Source organism: Ambystoma mexicanum, chromosome 4p (genome assembly GCF_040938575.1).
Source record: "Ambystoma mexicanum isolate Mex_15411 chromosome 4p, UKY_AmexF1_1, whole genome shotgun sequence".
Lineage (NCBI taxonomy): Eukaryota > Metazoa > Chordata > Amphibia > Caudata > Ambystomatidae > Ambystoma > Ambystoma mexicanum.
Genome location: NC_090927.1, coordinates 298,503,403 through 298,521,341, shown reverse-complemented (window position 1 = coordinate 298,521,341; position 17,939 = coordinate 298,503,403). Strand labels below are relative to the sequence as shown.

Here is a 17,939-nt window from a genome sequence, read left to right as displayed (position 1 = left end):
TTCACGCCACAGTGCCTAATGACAAAGCCAACCATGCATTATTGATGTGGCTACACTGGTCACTTTCTTAGTTTCTAAACACAGATGGTTTTACGAAAAACCTTAACAGCACACTCTTTTATATTCCAGGAAGGTTGAAACCTTTCGAGATACAGGCTCTGTCCTGAACAATCGAAGCCTTTCCCAGGAATAAATTACATACCAATTCCCTATTCGGTGAGTTCATGTGAACTCTTAAATATGCTTGAGTGCCGACACCCAGCTTATGGGAGGGTTCACATGGTATGCTGCTATAAAAAAATCATTTAACCCCATATGTGCTAGGCTATTATGCATGTACATAGGTTCAAAATATAGTTGATGAAAATGTGCATCAAACAGAAAGCTGATTTGGACAGATCATGCCATAAGAATGGGTCTAAATGTTTGAATGTGTTTAGTGTGGGCTCGTTTATAATGTTATGTACACTTTTTTGAATAAACGTTTTTAAAAGAATGCTTGCTTCCCCACATAGACTACACTGCCATTGATGTGTTTTGAAACCGTAAAAAGCTGCTGGCAGTACCCATGAGAGGCTGGCTGTCAGGAGGAGCCGGGCGTGTTTAGGACCCGGGGGGCTCGGCGTCGGCTCAGGTAGGTGTCTGAAGTCTGGGGAAGTTTCTGCCTGGGCGTTCTCGGTCCCATTCATTCCCTGGGAGGGAGGCAATGCCGAGGACTGGTCGCTGGCCATGGACACGCCGCCACTGCCTGCGCCGGGGACTAGTAACTGGACTGGGGGAACTGGGAAGCCTTGCGCGTCTAAAGTTCAGCTCTGCTGCCGGGGCCCCAGGATGCGGCCCCCTCGCCCGTGCAGCAGCCCGTCTGCCCTGGTGCTGGGCGTCGTGTACCTCGCAGCCTGCAGCAGCCTAGCCCAGGCGTCCTCTGGCTTCTCAGGTAAAGGAGGAGCAGAGCTTTGCAAAAACAAGCCATCTTCTTGGCTGGCAGCTGAGTGAAGAGTGCTCATTGCACGGGGCCACGGTACTGTTCTGCGTGATGTGTTGCTCACTGTGTTCCGTGGGGGGTGGGTGCAGTGGGCTGGCTGATATACAGAATATACACAAAACAAAGTCTCTTGTTGACTGGCATTTCACTGTTGAGTGCTTTATTGCAGAGAGCTATTGTACTTTTGTAGTGGAGTGTGTGTACTGTGTTGCAGGTACTAGAGTTCTTGTGCTGCTTTAAAAGAATTACATAAACACATCCCTCTTATTGGCCCAGAGTGCAGTGTCTCGCGCATAGTGTCTTCCTACTTGATTGGTTTTCGGGCATGGGGGCAGTGTGCTCCCTTGCAAGACACAAACGCGTCCACTCTTCTTGGCTTGCAGATAGATCACTTTAATGTTAGTGCATTGTGTTTTATGTAGGGGGAACTGTGGCATGTTCGAGGTGTCCACAAAAACAGGTTTTCTTATTCGCTTGCAAATCATTGTTGTGTGGTCCTTCTCAGAGTTGTGCTGTCCCGTGCAGTAGAGTGTACAGCGTTGAGTTTCGTGTAAGGGGAAGCAGAGTGCAACCGTACCGTATTTTCAGAAAGACAGCCTCTCTTGTTGGCTTGGTGTTCAGTGTCTGTGTGTGCACACTGCACAGTGCGCTTTGCGTATTGTCTTTCAGGCTGGACAGATGTACTTTCATGACCCGCATGACTGTCTCCTGCAAGAAGACACTCGTCTCCGTTACTTTTTTTGTTTTTGTTTACAGCACTGCAGATCTCTGCTAGCTGATGTGTTCTCTGCTGAAAACACAGGAGCAGAGGGTTTTTTCGCCTTCTTATGAGAGAACGCGCAGTTTCCTCTTTCTCGAGTTGTATGCCTGCATTTATAAGCATGACACTTTGCAGTAACTTTCGGGCGAGGGTTGGGGGGGGGGGTGGGGCGGGGGTGGAGGGTGCATCCCGCTTGCGCGTTATTTTGTTGTGATGGGAAGCTGTATTTGAGTGTGGGCGCGGGGTCAGGAGCGGGCGATGGTTCGTCGTGTGTGGCATCGCTGGGCTGTGTGAAGCTGGCACACCGCTGTCATGGAGCAGCCGCGAGCACACTGCACGCATCAGCCACGGACGGGTGTCTTTGCATAGTGGCGGGCGAGGGGCCCCCGGATTTACACAACCATGAGGTTGCTGAGTTCACTGCCCCATTGTTCGCCACGAATTCACATTCAATCGCTTTTATTGTTTTCTCTGATTTATAACCTTAATGGGATTTTTAAGATGCACTTGCAGGTGGAATTTTGGCGGCACATGCTTTGTACAAACATCAAGGCCTTAGGTTCATAGCCCGTTGTTTATTTTTAAATGGAGTACAAATGGTTAATTGCAACCGGTGAGTGTGCCCATGCAGAAATGTCTTATTGATTATCTTATCAGAGTCGTATAAGATCTTACATAAATCCCACTTCAAACTTACAAGATTTTATAGGATATCGGTGTCATATAAGTTCTTATAATTGCTCTGAAAATGCCACTGGTTTCTTAAAGGATTCTTATAGGAAATGTGTGCCTATTGATTTCAGCCATGTTGTGTATGTAATCACTGACATGTATCGTTATTGTGTTGCGCTTCATGTGTGTCTCAGGCAGTTTGACCCAGAACTGGAAGAAACCATTGGTCGCTGCTCAACTCGTATTTCAAACCAGGCCCCGCATTCGCGCAACAGGTGCTTGGGGAGAGCAGCGTGTGCGAACACGTGTGCGAACACGTGTGCAAACAACACATACATGCGTTCAAAAACATTGCAGGTCGAGTGCGGCTTTGTGCAGCGGAAGCTCGTCAGGGCCCACCATTAAAATAAATTCACCCCCACACTCTCTAAAATAGGTTTTCTCGAGGGGCGCTATGAAAGGGGCACATGTTTCGATAGTATACCACCCCTTGATTCACGTTTTGGATCGGTTGGGGGTTGCTGCGTTGCCGGGAACCGTCCACGGACGCATGGAGTGGGGTGCACCGGCTCTTTGGCGAGCGTGCTCGGTGTTGTGGCAAATGCCGCGAGAGGAATGCGCGGCCGGGAGGCTCGGCGGCCACCAGTGTTTGTTTACATGCCTTCAGAGGCCTCCCCGCACCAGAACTCAATGGAACTCGGCCCCTGTCTGTCGGAATGGTCCCTGCCGGCTGAGGAATTAGCATTTTACTGAGGGGATTTTGGTTTTGTAAAAGGACGGCGCTTTCTGAGGCCTTCCATTGAGAGGGGCTCTGGGATGCTGGGGTCCCACGAGCCTTTCACTCAGTGGAATGAAAGGGACTGACCTGGCCTGCTTCAGCCCCCTCCATCGCCTCCCTCCTCGAGGGCAGGTCAATCGCGGGCTTGCCATTCACAGCAGATCTGCCAGTGAATGGAAGGTGCCAATGGTTTACCAATATGACAGTCATTGAAATAGGGGCTTTAGCCTGGCGCAGAAATGGCCTGTTCCTTAGTCAATAGCGTTTGGAGTGTACCACTCTAAAAATGGGGGAAACCCCAAGGTTTACTGAAAATGGAGCAGGCCTTAGGCCATGCCTTAAAGAATACGCAGGGAGAAGATACCATCATCATACTTACTTCACAAGATTGCTTTCCCAAGCAGAAGGGTACCATGTCTCAACAAGGGTACCATGGTGTGGTGCCTCTACTTTAGTTGGCAACTGTTTCTCTCGTCTCATACTCAAGCTCTCGCCCAAAATGGTAGCTGTGGCTAGGAAGCAGCTCCAATTGGGCCCAGACAGACAAAGGAGCGTCTGAGCTCCCGGAGAGAATCAGAATTCTAAATTAAATAATACAACAAAAAGTTTCTTTGGGCTATAAACTGGCATTCACTATGACTGACAGACCACATGAGCTCTTTCCGCCTGCCGGAGAAGCAGAGTCTCTTCCCTCAGCTAGACCGAACAGAAAGCATTCGTGCTTCCTGTGACCTGGAGTTGCTCACAATGCCATGGGCTGGAAGGAAAAGGAGATTTTAATACACAGTTGTGGCAAGACGGCCACAGAGTGAACGAAAGAGAGAAGTGCAACCGTGTTGTGTCATTTAGGTTGAAGTCCGTGGTGCTCACCGGCCAGAGTCAAATGCATTGTACCTACAGCCGAAGCATAGTCTGTATTGGTATATGGTGTGTGGAAAAAGTGCATTGCGGTTGGCCCAAAAGTTTCCTGTGATGTAACGTGATTGGTCTAAAAGCTCCTAGTGAGTGCCTTGGAATCCCTGGATGCAACAGCGACATCTTTAGGACATTAGTGGATGCATCTCCACTAGGCCGACAAAAAGTGGATAACATTGCCTGCCCTTGTGGTGTTCCTCACTAAAGGTTCTGCAGACTTTCTTAATGGAAAACCACAAGTAAAACTATGGTGGTCATGGATGGGTGAGTGACTGTGGCATTGAATAATCCACTGGTACGCATGTCTGACAGTACCACCTTTAATGCCACTGCCTTTAATGCCATTGGTTACTCCAAAGACAGGGAGCTGCTGTACACTCCAATAGCAACTCCCTTTGCACCTGCAGCTCATTCCAATGGTGTCTGAGGACTAGGCACACTTCAAAGAGCAGAGGTGTGCCCCGGGCCGAGTGAAGGGGCCCCTCGTGGCCTCCTCCTCAGTGGTCTTCACCTGGCTAGGCCCATTATTAGGACCACATCTGGCAAGTCACTTGGAAATAACTCCCCTGGTCTCTCTTGGCAGACATTATACATCGGCTTTAGAAGCACGGTTGGCGCGCTCATTCACAGGAATGTTTCTGGATTTCCCAATGTATTTGACTTGGCTTGTATTCAAAGTTCATATTTTCTGTGTTTGATGAAGGCTGACTATTAGGTGTTGCACATATTTTGGCTTTAGTAACCCTTCATCAAATGCTGTAAATTAAACATGAAATAATAATATGCATTAAACTTCCAGAATTACTTCAAATTATCTTATAAAGCGTCTCACTTCAAATATAAAAAGGAAAATATCATTACCCCAGGCTAACATTTATCAACAGTTATCTAGTGGATACAAATCATTACCCCAGGCTAACATTCATCAACGGTTATCTAGTGGATACAAATCACTACCCCAGGCTAACATTCATCAACGGTTATCTAGTGGATACAAATCACTACCCCAGGCTAACATTAATCAACGGTTATCTAGTGGATACAAATCACTACCCCAGGCTAACATTCATCAACGGTTATCTAGTGGATACAAATCACTACCCCAGGCTAACATTAATCAACGGATATCTAGTGGATACAAATCATTACCCCAGGCTAACATTCGTCAACGGATATCTAGTGGATACAAATCATTACCCGAGGCTAACATTCATCAACGGTTATCTAGTGGATACAAATCACTACCCCAGGCTAACATTCATCAACGGTTATCTAGTGGATACAATCATTACCCCAGGCTAACATTAATCAACGGATATCTAGTGGATACAAATCATTACCCCAGGCTAACATTCATCGATGGTTATCTAGTGGATACAAATCACTACCCCAGGCTAACATTCATCAACGGTTATCTAGTGGATACAATCATTACCCCAGGCTAACATTCATCAACGGTTATCTAGTGGATACAATCATTACCCCAGGCTAACATTCATCAACGGTTATCTAGTGGATACAAATCACTACCCCAGGCTAACATTCATCGATGGTTATCTAGTGGATACAAATCACTACCCCAGGCTAACATTCATCAACGGTTATCTAGTGGATACAATCATTACCCCAGGCTAACATTCATCAACGGATATCTAGTGGATACAAATCACTACCCCAGGCTAACATTAATCAACGGATATCTAGTGGATACAAATCATTACCCCAGGCTAACATTCATCAACGGATATCTAGTGGATACAAATCATTACCCCAGGCTAACATTCATCAACGGTTATCTAGTGGATACAATCATTACCCCAGGCTAACATTAATCAACGGATATCTAGTGGATACAAATCATTACCCCAGGCTAACATTCATCAACGGATATCTAGTGGATACAAATCATTACCCGAGGCTAACATTCATCAACGGTTATCTAGTGGATACAATCATTACCCCAGGCTAACATTAATCAACGGATATCTAGTGGATACAAATCATTACCCCAGGCTAACATTCATCGATGGTTATCTAGTGGATACAAAGCACTACCCCAGGCTAACATTCATCAACGGTTATCTAGTGGATACAATCATTACCCCAGGCTAACATTCATCAACGGTTATCTAGTGGATACAAATCACTACCCCAGGCTAACATTCATCGATGGTTATCTAGTGGATACAAATCACTACCCCAGGCTAACATTCATCAACGGTTTTCTAGTGGATACAATTATTACCCCAGGCTAACATTCATCAACGGTTATCTAGTGGATACAAATCACTACCCCAGGCTAACATTCATCGATGGTTATCTAGTGGATACAAATCACTACCCCAGGCTAACATTCATCAACGGTTATCTAGTGGATACAATCATTACCCCAGGCTAACATTCATCAACGGATATCTAGTGGATACAAATCACTACCCCAGGCTAACATTAATCAACGGATATCTAGTGGATACAAATCATTACCCCAGGCTAACATTCATCAACGGATATCTAGTGGATACAAATCATTACCCCAGGCTAACATTCATCAACGGTTATCTAGTGGATACAATCATTACCCCAGGCTAACATTAATCAACGGATATCTAGTGGATACAATCATTACCCCAGGCTAACATTCATCAACGGTTATCTAGTGGATACAATCATTACCCCAGGCTAACATTAATCAACGGATATCTAGTGGATACAAATCATTACCCCAGGCTAACATTCATCAACGGATATCTAGTGGATACAAATCATTACCCGAGGCTAACATTCATCAACGGTTATCTAGTGGATACAATCATTACCCCAGGCTAACATTAATCAACGGATATCTAGTGGATACAAATCATTACCCCAGGCTAACATTCATCGATGGTTATCTAGTGGATACAAAGCACTACCCCAGGCTAACATTCATCAACGGTTATCTAGTGGATACAATCATTACCCCAGGCTAACATTCATCAACGGTTATCTAGTGGATACAAATCACTACCCCAGGCTAACATTCATCGATGGTTATCTAGTGGATACAAATCACTACCCCAGGCTAACATTCATCAACGGTTTTCTAGTGGATACAATTATTACCCCAGGCTAACATTCATCAACGGTTATCTAGTGGATACAATCACTACCCCAGGCTAACATTCATCAACGGTTATCTAGTGGATACAAATCACTACCCCAGGCTAACATTCATCGATGGTTATCTAGTGGATACAAATCACTACCCCAGGCTAACATTCATCGATGGTTATCTAGTGGATACAATCATTACCCCAGGCTAACATTAATCAACGGATATCTAGTGGATACAAATCATTACCCCAGGCTAACATTCATCAACGGATATCTAGTGGAATCAAATCATTACCCAAGGCTAACATTCATCAACGGTTATCTAGTGGATACAAATCATTACCCCAGGCTAACATTCATCAACGGATATCTAGTGGATACAAATCATTACCCCAGGCTAACATTCATCGATGGTTATCTAGTGGATACAAATCATTACCGGAGGCTAACATTCATCGATGGTTATCTAGTGGATACAAATCATTACCCCAGGCTAACATTCATCAACGTCTATCTAGTGGATACAAATCATTACCCCAGGCTAACATTCATCGATGGTTATCTAGTGGATACAAATCATTACCGGAGGCTAACATTCATCGATGGTTATCTAGTGGATACAAATCATTACCCCAGGCTAACATTCATCAACGTCTATCTAGTGGATACAAATAATTACTCCAGGCTAACATTCATCAACGGTTATCTAGTGGATACAAATCATTACCCCAGCCTAACATTCATCGATGGTTATCTAGTGGATACAAATCATCTCCACTGGTGAGTGGCTGACTCAAACGAAGGGTGAAATTTGAATTAATATGTACATCACTTCCTGCCTATCAACTGACAAAGAGAAAACACTCAGTTACACCTCACTAAGTTAACTTGACCTATGGTAAATAAAAAGGGATTTACAACACCTGTACTGCATAATGAACATGTATTTCGTTTCTGCAAGCACTCCTATAAAGCTCTTTCACACGATGAAAGAAAGACTTTAGTGAACTATTTGTCAATGTATCTATTCGCACAATCCCTGCAGGGATTAGGATTGTAAACATGGGTGGACTGGCCTATAGGGAACTCTGGAGATTTCCTGGTGGGCCTCTGCACCCTGGCCCTCTTTTGTGTGGCATTTCCTAATTTTCGCATAGGAAAAGTATTGTGCTTGCTGAAAATGTGTCATGTGGGGCCACTTTGAAAATAATTTCCAGGGCCACTTTTGGTCCCAAGTAAGTATTTCCAGGGCCTCTTTTAGTTCCCAGTCCACCCGTGATTGTAAATGATATATCTGATACACCTCACGTTGAAAAAGGCTCTCGTTGTAAACTCTCATTCTTGGATGTCTCTTGATGCTTGATGGCTAACTGTGTGATGATTGTAGTGTCGTCCCACACTGGAGTGATACAAGAAACGTTCCGGTTTCTTATATCACTTATATGTTCGATAAATCTCTCTTTGACTTTTCTGTTAGTTAGCTCGACATAAACTTTGATACATGCGTAATTAATTGAATACACAATGTAGTTTGTTAAGCGTTTAGCAATTTTCTCTTTTCCTCCTCCTTCCCCTCTGCTAATCCCACAGTTGCTGCGATTTGGTGTCCTGGGCCCTTATGCATCCTCGTGGCCCTGACCTCCCTCGCCAATTCTGCCCAGCTCCTGTCTATACACAGCACTTGCATCTGCACACCCTCTGCCCTGGAGATTCGCACTTACACCTCCCGCAGCCCCATCTTGCGTATGACTCAACATTCCTAGCACTTCATCTGAGGCTCACCCATGAGCTCGGACTCTCCAGCACTTTCCCCCTCCTTGCTGCACTTGCACGCTCTGAATACTCAAAAGGCATAGTAGGTTTGTCCCTTCTACACCCCCCCTGCTCTTAAATATTATGGTTTTAATGTTTTTCCCCCACCCTTGCTCCCCCCCTGCCCTGTGGGTGCTTTCAAACTTTTTTTTTATTGTATAAGCGCCGAAGAAGCAAACAATAAAATAAATAAATAACGTTTAGCAACACCCTTTCTAATGGGCTCATCATTGGTTGCTGAATAGTGGTACTCTTCAATATGTTATTACAGCAGAAGGACCGCAGACGTGGGAATGTCCCTTCTGTTTGTCCCAGTAAATATGAGTGATCTCGAGTGCTGGTTAGACAAGACATCACATTCTGGAACCAGCTGCTAGGGCTAGGTCCAAAGGTAAAAGTACCATTCATGGCTTTTGATTCTGGGTCCTATGCTTAGGAATTGGCGCTTGCTCTCTTGTAACTTCAGTTAGTTTCTCAATTGATTTGGACAGATTGGTATTTTAATAACCGTGGCATAGAAAAGATGTTCTCATTGATGTATTGGAAAATTTCTGGATTCCTAATGATTTGCTTTGCTCACAGGGGTTGAGCGTAGTGTGGAAGGGACTCATTAGTTTTGCGTGGATGCATTGGCTCAGCATGAAATATTCAATTTTTATTGGTGCTTTGGGGAAAATAAATAAAAAAAACAGCTTGATTTTCATTAAGCTCTGATGTGGTGACCAGGTCAATGACTTTGGTAGGACTGATATTAAAAGTAAGGATAATCGTCACATGGAGGGAATTTATGTCAAACTTATTTTTATTAAAATTTGACATAAATACATATCTAAACTGTTAACTTGCAATATGATATACTTGCTAAATTAAATTATTGACTAGAGATCAAAAAACTCAATTAGATAAATTACAATGCAATGCCTGAAGTAAAAAGAACTTGTTTTGATTACCCCAGCTGGAATGTACAAGCGCTGCAATGAAGAAATGTAGACAAAGAGGGGAGGAATAACCTGACAGACAAAGACACAATAGAAAGGGTCTGGTATTATTTGAATTACTAATAATAATCTCAGAATTAAAGCACATTTATTGTGTTTTGGGAACATTAATCATCTTTAAAGTTTGACTTTCATGCACGTGAGGTTCAGAAGTATTAAGTTATTTACCAAACACTGTTATTACGCTTCGAAACATCTTCGCATTATGGGCACAGCATTGTTTCAATTCTGCGCAAAAAGCAAATATAGTTGCGCCACATTATTTTTGTTAATTTATCAGAACATTTCCAGTTGGAGGATAATAGGCGAAACGCAATAGCATCAAAAGGATTAAGCAACTCTGGAGAAACCGTTTCAGTAATATCTGCATTGCTTAAGGGACCAGCAATCAAATTTGATAGAGTAAGAGGAGCATTAAATAAAAAAAAGAAATACGCAGAGTCTTACATCATACATCACACCAGAAAGCATTAACACATTTAAAATTAAAACCAGAATTAATAAAACCAGCGCTAGATTCTCTCCAAATACCTGCAACCTTTGTGCGACATGGATGTAGCGTAGATATTTGAAGAAGGATTCTAGTGTGCCAGTGTTGGATTTCCACATAGTAAATATGCTGTCGAGGTGACGTGTCGATAGTCTAGCCCACAGGTGGCATAGAGTTCACTGGTCAGAGTAAAGGTGCCTATCATCACCTCCTCTTCCGTGGCCATCTTTGGCGTCATCTGGCTGAACCGACCACGTGTTCTACACCTGGTTTGTCAGTTTCAAATAACTTACCTTTGCTCTCTTGGCAGCAGAGGCGTTGCTAGTGGGGGACTGAGGTTACTTTAGCCCCGGGTCTTTTGTTTGTAGCCCCGGATTGAAGCCCAGGAGCTACACCCAAAAGGCTAGCTAGCCCCGAGTCCCGACAGTCTCAACATTAGGTTAGCCCCTGATCTTTTCCAGACTTAGCAACACCGCTGCTTGGCAGGCATTGTACCTCACCACCTGTGGCAAGTTTCTGACCCAGGTCCTTTTTGTGATGAGAAGCAAGAGATTTTTAGCATTTCTGATGAAGAGACTGTCTTTAATGTCCGTCCATCTTGAACTGCCTCTGTCAGCTTCTCTGGTGAAACGCAGCTCAAATATACACATCAGATGATGCTGGCAACTTGTTTCTTGGTCTATCTCATGCTGTCCTTCTCGTGGAATTGCTTGATTGCTCCCGCATCCGAGGAATGATAGCAGGATGTGAACTTCAGTTCTTTCATGTGTCCAGAGTAATGCCAAACATTTCCCATAGGGATTTCTATTAATCTTGGACACGCTTCTCGATACATCTGCCGCCATGTTTCTTGATCATGAAACATAAGCGAGGCCGATCATCAGCTTGTGCAAGTCTGTTCCGTGCCGAGTCCTCCTTGCGATGCAATAGTTCCTAATCTCAGTTGGGGTTCAGTGGTCTGTAGATTTCGTTGTCAAGTCTTAACAGCTCTCTGATGTCAAAGGAGTTCCTGCACTCCAAAGGATAACTAACATTACATTAACGAGGGTATCATTTTATGCAACAAATGTGAAACCACTCCTTAGTAACTAGTAACTAATTACTAATTATTGTGTAACATGCATATCAGTGCTTGCTCTGGAGTCATTCGGTTCAGAAGGAGGGATTCAAAAGTAATTCACCGGGGTGATAGAGGACCCCCCACATGGTTGCATCTAGGGCAATCTATTGGCACCCAAAATGATCCTCTTTGCATTTGTATTATGGATAGCTCTGTATAAAATGCAGGGCGCTCAGCAGGGAGGCAGTACCAGGCAGCGGAAGAAACCACAAAGACATTGACTTTTGGAAATATATGGCCACGTGACCCTAAAAAACAAAATGCATAATTATCACAGACATATATCAAATGACATGCACATCTTCTCAGTGGTTCCTCTGTGTGACAAGTGGTCCAGGTGGAACCCCTAACTCTGCCCCCTGGGCGCTGTATAGTAGTGAGGTTCCCCATGTCACTACGGACCTCCCCGCCATATCCTGTGTTGGGGGACGATCCCAAGAGGCACCCTTATCTTGCCCTACACCGTCTGACACCTCGCCTCACCCTCCCGCCCCCGTTGCACCCCCTGCCGGCATGAAGCCACTCAGTGAGAGGCAGACCGTGCCCTCGCCACTGCACCACACCCACCCCAGGGTCCAAGCAGGAGGGGCAAATCAGTGACCACATGGCCCACCCCCACCTGCCACAGGACCTTCGACCAACTGGTCGGGGTCCCCCCCCCAATCCGTGTTGTGCATACTAGTGTCTAAAAGTCGATTCCCCCGTCAGTTAGGTTGTACTGAGTGCGCGGCTGCATGGGGTTTCCCCGCTGCATGCTGCAATGTAGTGGGTGGAGGCATTGTCCATTCTCCTGGTTGTGTTCGTCCGCCGGGTGCAGCTTTTCAGTAGGCAGGTAGGCCCTATCGGAGGGGTAAACATTGGGATGATACACCAGGTGGCAGAAGGCATCATCTAGAGTAAGACTGCCACCTGGGTCGTTATCTCCCACACACCAGATGGTGGGCATGTGCTGCCCAGTCCTCCAAGGGTTACTCTTCCCTGGGGAAGGGGTGTCGCCCAGTAACCAAGGCTTGTGCTGGGCACGCCAGAGGTATTAGAATACAGTAGCCGGCCCTAGGAAAGGTAATACAGGCCCAAAGAGAAACGTATTCATTCTCTATGGTGTGGACGTGTAGGACGCCTCTCATAGCTAATGAGAGTCTACGCTGGAGCACCTGGCAAGCTTCATGCTATGCATGGCCTTTTGGGGTATGCAGGGTGATTCAGGAACACGCCTGCATGGTGGGCATGCTCCTTGGCACCACCTGCCTGGGCAGATGGGCACTGGGGAACCAGGGACCAAGAAAGGCGACTCGTGGGCATTGCTGGCCATCTAGCTAGACCCTGAGTCTCCTTCAGAGGCAATGCTGGTTCCAGAAAGTCTTTCAGCATCTACGGCTGGTCAAAGAAATGTCGTCACTCAATCGAACTGGTAACTGTGTGCTCCTATGAGAGTGGCCTTACACAGAACTTTAAGACACATTTCACATCCTGCACACCTCTCCGTCCCCTCGCTGCGCAGTACATTGTGTTTGTTACCTGTTGGAATCTGCACAAATGGTATGAAACAGTATTACTGGCTGTGGAGCTGGAACTCTTAGCTGCTCGGTGAAGCAGACGAGCGTTTCTGTGGTCCATTCATTCATCCTTGTCCGACAACAAAAAAAACAACACACACACACACACACACACACACACCGTAACCCCCCACCTACCCCCAAACCTACAGGTCGGCCATCCATCCATCCCCCAGCCAATCAATTACAAACGAATCATCCATCCATTACAGTGCCTTGACATGGATCGGGCCACCTGAATGCTCTCAAGCACTTGTTTAGTTGTCTTTATTTTTTGTATCTATGTATACGTGTTTGTTTGGTATGTTCCGAACCTTTCACGTGTGTGTCACATTCTGTAGCCACTGGCACAGAACCCGGTCACTTCGCAGGGGAAATGTGCACAGCCACGCCTTTTGCACGAACCTTGATAACGGGGTGAGAACCATGCATAAAGGCCTAAGAGGGAATGGGGGTTAGGGGGCGGGTCTACCTGACACTGGGTGTTTGCTTCCTCCCCCAGTTCACATACAAGGAAACACCTTTGTAAATTGGGCCAAGGCCAGGACAAGCAAAACAATCCCAATGAGAAAACAACCCGGGCCAGTAAACGGTCTGGGCAGACATCACAGACCCCAAGGTGATGCGGCGCCTGGCCTGTCACCTCGAGGACACTGCTGAGAACGCCGCCGCAAGCACTTCATGTTTAACGGTGGGCGGCATAAAATACATGCCACCTACGTGCTAATTGATTGGCAGGGTTTGCCCAGTCTGCTCTGGCCTAGACTGAATGGGCGAAGTGCCCTCGCAATGACTTCGTCTAATCAGCCCCTAATAAAGGCAATTTGTTTGACAAGGCCGGATCCCTCCGCGGAATTATCAAGGCCATCTACGCCTAACAGCTCCTGAATGGAGTCTAAATAGAGCTCAGATGGCTCCAAGGCCTGCGCACGTGGCCGCGGTGGCTTTTGTGTAAACAGACTGAATGCTGTGAGACCTGGAGGCTGCAGCCTGCGCAGTGAAGCCACAGTCCAGGAGCTTGCAACACAGCTGGGATGCATGCCGCGTTCACCATGCATTTGATGTTTAGTTCAGAGAAGAAACAAACGGGATTTTATATGTGTTTTTAAACAAGTTGAGACATTCTGTCAGTAGCAACATCTTACCTAAAACATCCCCTCCCAGTTATCTTCATGGCCTCAGTGAAAACTAGAATCACAATGTAAACAAGTATTGACAAAGCCAATGTGTTCTTTCGGTCACAAGCCAAGTGCTTTTTCACGTGCCCCCATGATGCCATCGCATGCCTGACACAATCACCATACCTTAAGCAGGGATGGCGCCAGGGCCTTTAAACTTTTTCCAAATGAAAGGGGCCTCAAGTCTGAGGGGGACCACCAGCAACTGCCCCATGTTGCCAGTCACCATTCTTGTAACATGACAATCTATTTATTTATCTATTTTCATTCTGGGGTTTCAAATGTGCGCTTTGCAGCTCTTGCATTACTAGCTGCGTTTTCTCTTACTATGGGAAATACAGAAGTGTTATCACCTCATTGCCTTCTAACACTGGTTCATCCACATCAGCCGCTTGCTGACAGAGAAGGGCTTAGAGCTCTTCAGTGGGCATTTTGTTTTTAAGCTCCCCGCGGACTGGCCGTCTCGTGATAATTGGTGGCTATTAACCTTATCTTTTTCGCCAATGTAATGTATGCACCCCACGGGTTCCTCAGACTGTTTACGTTCTAAGCAGGGGGTGTCTAAGTGTCCCGCACATCTTCGATGAGTAATCGAAGTCAATTGTCACAGTGCGAAAAGCTGCAAAAGTGCATGACCATGTGGAAAAAGGGAAAAGAGACGTTCAGCCACAGGACTGTGTTGTCAACCTCTCAGGTTATGCGCCAACGCAAGCAGAAAACACAATGCTTTCAAGTGGGCTCACATTCCGCTCTTCTAAACCCATTGTCAAAATGGAACCACAGCGATCTTGAAGACTTATCCATATCAGTCCATTTAAAGGAATTCCTTCATGACAAATCGGATGACAGCCAGGACAGCAGTGAAATGGTCAACAACTGCGATACAAACAAATACGGAAAACAAAACTCCAACTGGACTCCGAAAATCAGGCACGACCCAAATTTGGACTGATACAGTGAAAGTTTCAGACATAAAGCAATACCCGTTTCAACAAAGGTTTACCATTCCCCTTGTTTTAACAATCCCTCTCTCTCACGGTTAGGGGATAACCAACATTTTCATCATATAAAGGAGACAGTAATTACATTCCCTCATTCAACACTGATCTTATCATTTTGTATGATGCTATACAACCTTCTTTGTACCAATGATCTTGAAAAAATAGACCTAGTACCTAGTTATTTTTTTGCAATATCAAAAATGGTTTATTTTAATAGGTTAAATCACAACCCAATTTTTTCTTTTATAAAACTAACTTTAAAAATAGAATTTTCAGTAAAATAGACCCTACAACACAAAGTGGATACATCTACAATACAAATTACTGGTTTCACACACATACATTCCTATAACATGACAATACAATACAACAGCATATAAAATTTATATAATGATTTAAACATTTCCAATCACTGAGTATAATTAACTCAGATTAAACAGTCCCGACATGTTTCAGTTCCTCATGGCGCTTGGTGCATGAACCTTCTTCAGGGGAAGAACGCTTTTATTATTATTCTCCACCATGTAATCCAGGGCCACAACAGTACTCTTCAAAAACCGTACTCCTATAATTTATTCAATACACAAAAAAAGTGGGGTATCACTACAAATCTACATCATCACAAATACATAAGTCAGCTCTATAATACTAAATATACTACAGTACCATTGAAGTATATACCAATGTACTGATCAGATTCAATAAAACCAGAAAGCCACTACATACCTCACACGTAGGATTACTGCAGCGTAGGTGTGCCACAATGCACCAGAATAACCAAAGACCTCTTAGATAAGTCTGGTAATATTTTCTTAATGGTTCTTAAGTAACCAGGAACCCGATTTTTGCTGAAAAGGAACATCAAACAAACAGTGGTGTGAACAACACAACCACTACTTCCTCACTTCATCACAACCGTCACGTGACCACACAAATTAAAGTGAGCTTAGAAAACCATGCCACTCCTGGTAGAGCCCCATCGTGTACCACTATCATTCAATGTGCTGCTGAGACTACACCCTTCACCATGGCAATGTCACCAATTCAAAACAATATATACATATATACCTATTATGCCACACCACCAATCCTGCGTCAAATGCTGAGATTGTTTACATATTCTTCATCGCTGGTTGGTGATCCAAGAAAATATCCTACAACAGAAAAAACTGGATCAATACTCTAGCCACACACTATCGTGTATATTTCTATACCGTACTCTGCCCACTACGTTATGATTAGCTTAATATAAACCATTATTGGAGAAAAAAATCCAGACAATGCACTTTTTGTGCTGATAATGACTATAATAGTGGTTGGGCTACATTTTTTTGTAACCTGGAATTGTTGTTCACTTGCCGGCCCACCAGCCAGGGTTGAGTGGGATATGTTGTCTATGTTTATTAAACAAAGAAGGTTAGTCCGTTGTTTATGTCTCCCACAATAGTAGGCTTGACGCATCATGAAACAAAGAAGGTTAGTCCTTCGTTTATGTCTGAGCTATAGTGTATTTTAACTGTTGCTCATCGCGAGAGTAGGTGGTTAACAGTCGAACCGCCGCACTAACCGGAATCGATTCTGGGGTTCTCGGAGTCACATTGGGTGAAGCTTCTGTCCTTATTTAAGGTAACAACGAGTGACATTGAGTGTATTGTATTGTAGACGCCACTACAGGGTATGAAATGACGGGCCATCGTCATACGCGAGCATTGTCTGGATTTTTTTCTCCAATAATGGTTTATATTAAGCTAATCATAACGTAGTGGGCAGAGTACGGTATAGAAATATACACGATAGTGTGTGGCTAGAGTATTGATCCAGTTTTTTCTGTTGTAGGATATTTTCTTGGATCACCAACCAGCGATGAAGAATATGTAAACAATCTCAGCATTTGACGCAGGATTGGTGGTGTGGCATAATAGGTATATATGTATATATTGTTTTGAATTGGTGACATTGCCATGGTGAAGGGTGTAGTCTCAGCAGCACATTGAATGATAGTGGTACACGATGGGGCTCTACCAGGAGTGGCATGGTTTTCTAAGCTCACTTTAATTTGTGTGGTCACGTGACGGTTGTGATGAAGTGAGGAAGTAGTGGTTGTGTTGTTCACACCACTGTTTGTTTGATGTTCCTTTTCAGCAAAAATCGGGTTCCTGGTTACTTAAGAACCATTAAGAAAATATTACCAGACTTATCTAAGAGGTCTTTGGTTATTCTGGTGCATTGTGGCACACCTACGCTGCAGTAATCCTACGTGTGAGGTATGTAGTGGCTTTCTGGTTTTATTGAATCTGATCAGTACATTGGTATATACTTCAATGGTACTGTAGTATATTTAGTATTATAGAGCTGACTTATGTATTTGTGATGATGTAGATTTGTAGTGATACCCCACTTTTTTTGTGTATTGAATAAATTATAGGAGTACGGTTTTTGAAGAGTACTGTTGTGGCCCTGGATTACATGGTGGAGAATAATAATAAAAGCGTTCTTCCCCTGAAGAAGGTTCATGCACCAAGCGCCATGAGGAACTGAAACATGTCGGGACTGTTTAATCTGAGTTAATTATACTCAGTGATTG

At 44.5% G+C, this 17,939-nt stretch overlaps 1 protein-coding gene across 2 annotated transcripts in view; it reads left to right on the top strand.

The window, feature by feature from the left end:
- The first annotated feature begins 676 nt into the window (after nt 1-676).
- EVA1A (eva-1 homolog A, regulator of programmed cell death) overlaps nt 677-17,939 on the top strand; it is a 1,077,479-nt gene continuing 1,060,216 nt past the window's right edge. Inside the window, exon 1 of one of the 2 annotated variants that reach the window (XM_069605847.1) lies at nt 677-934. In XM_069605847.1, coding sequence (XP_069461948.1) covers nt 730-934 — 205 coding nt within the window. In that variant the 5' untranslated portion in view covers nt 677-729. The remainder of the gene's footprint in view (nt 935-17,939) is intronic. The other variant, XM_069605845.1, reaches the window with a different exon arrangement.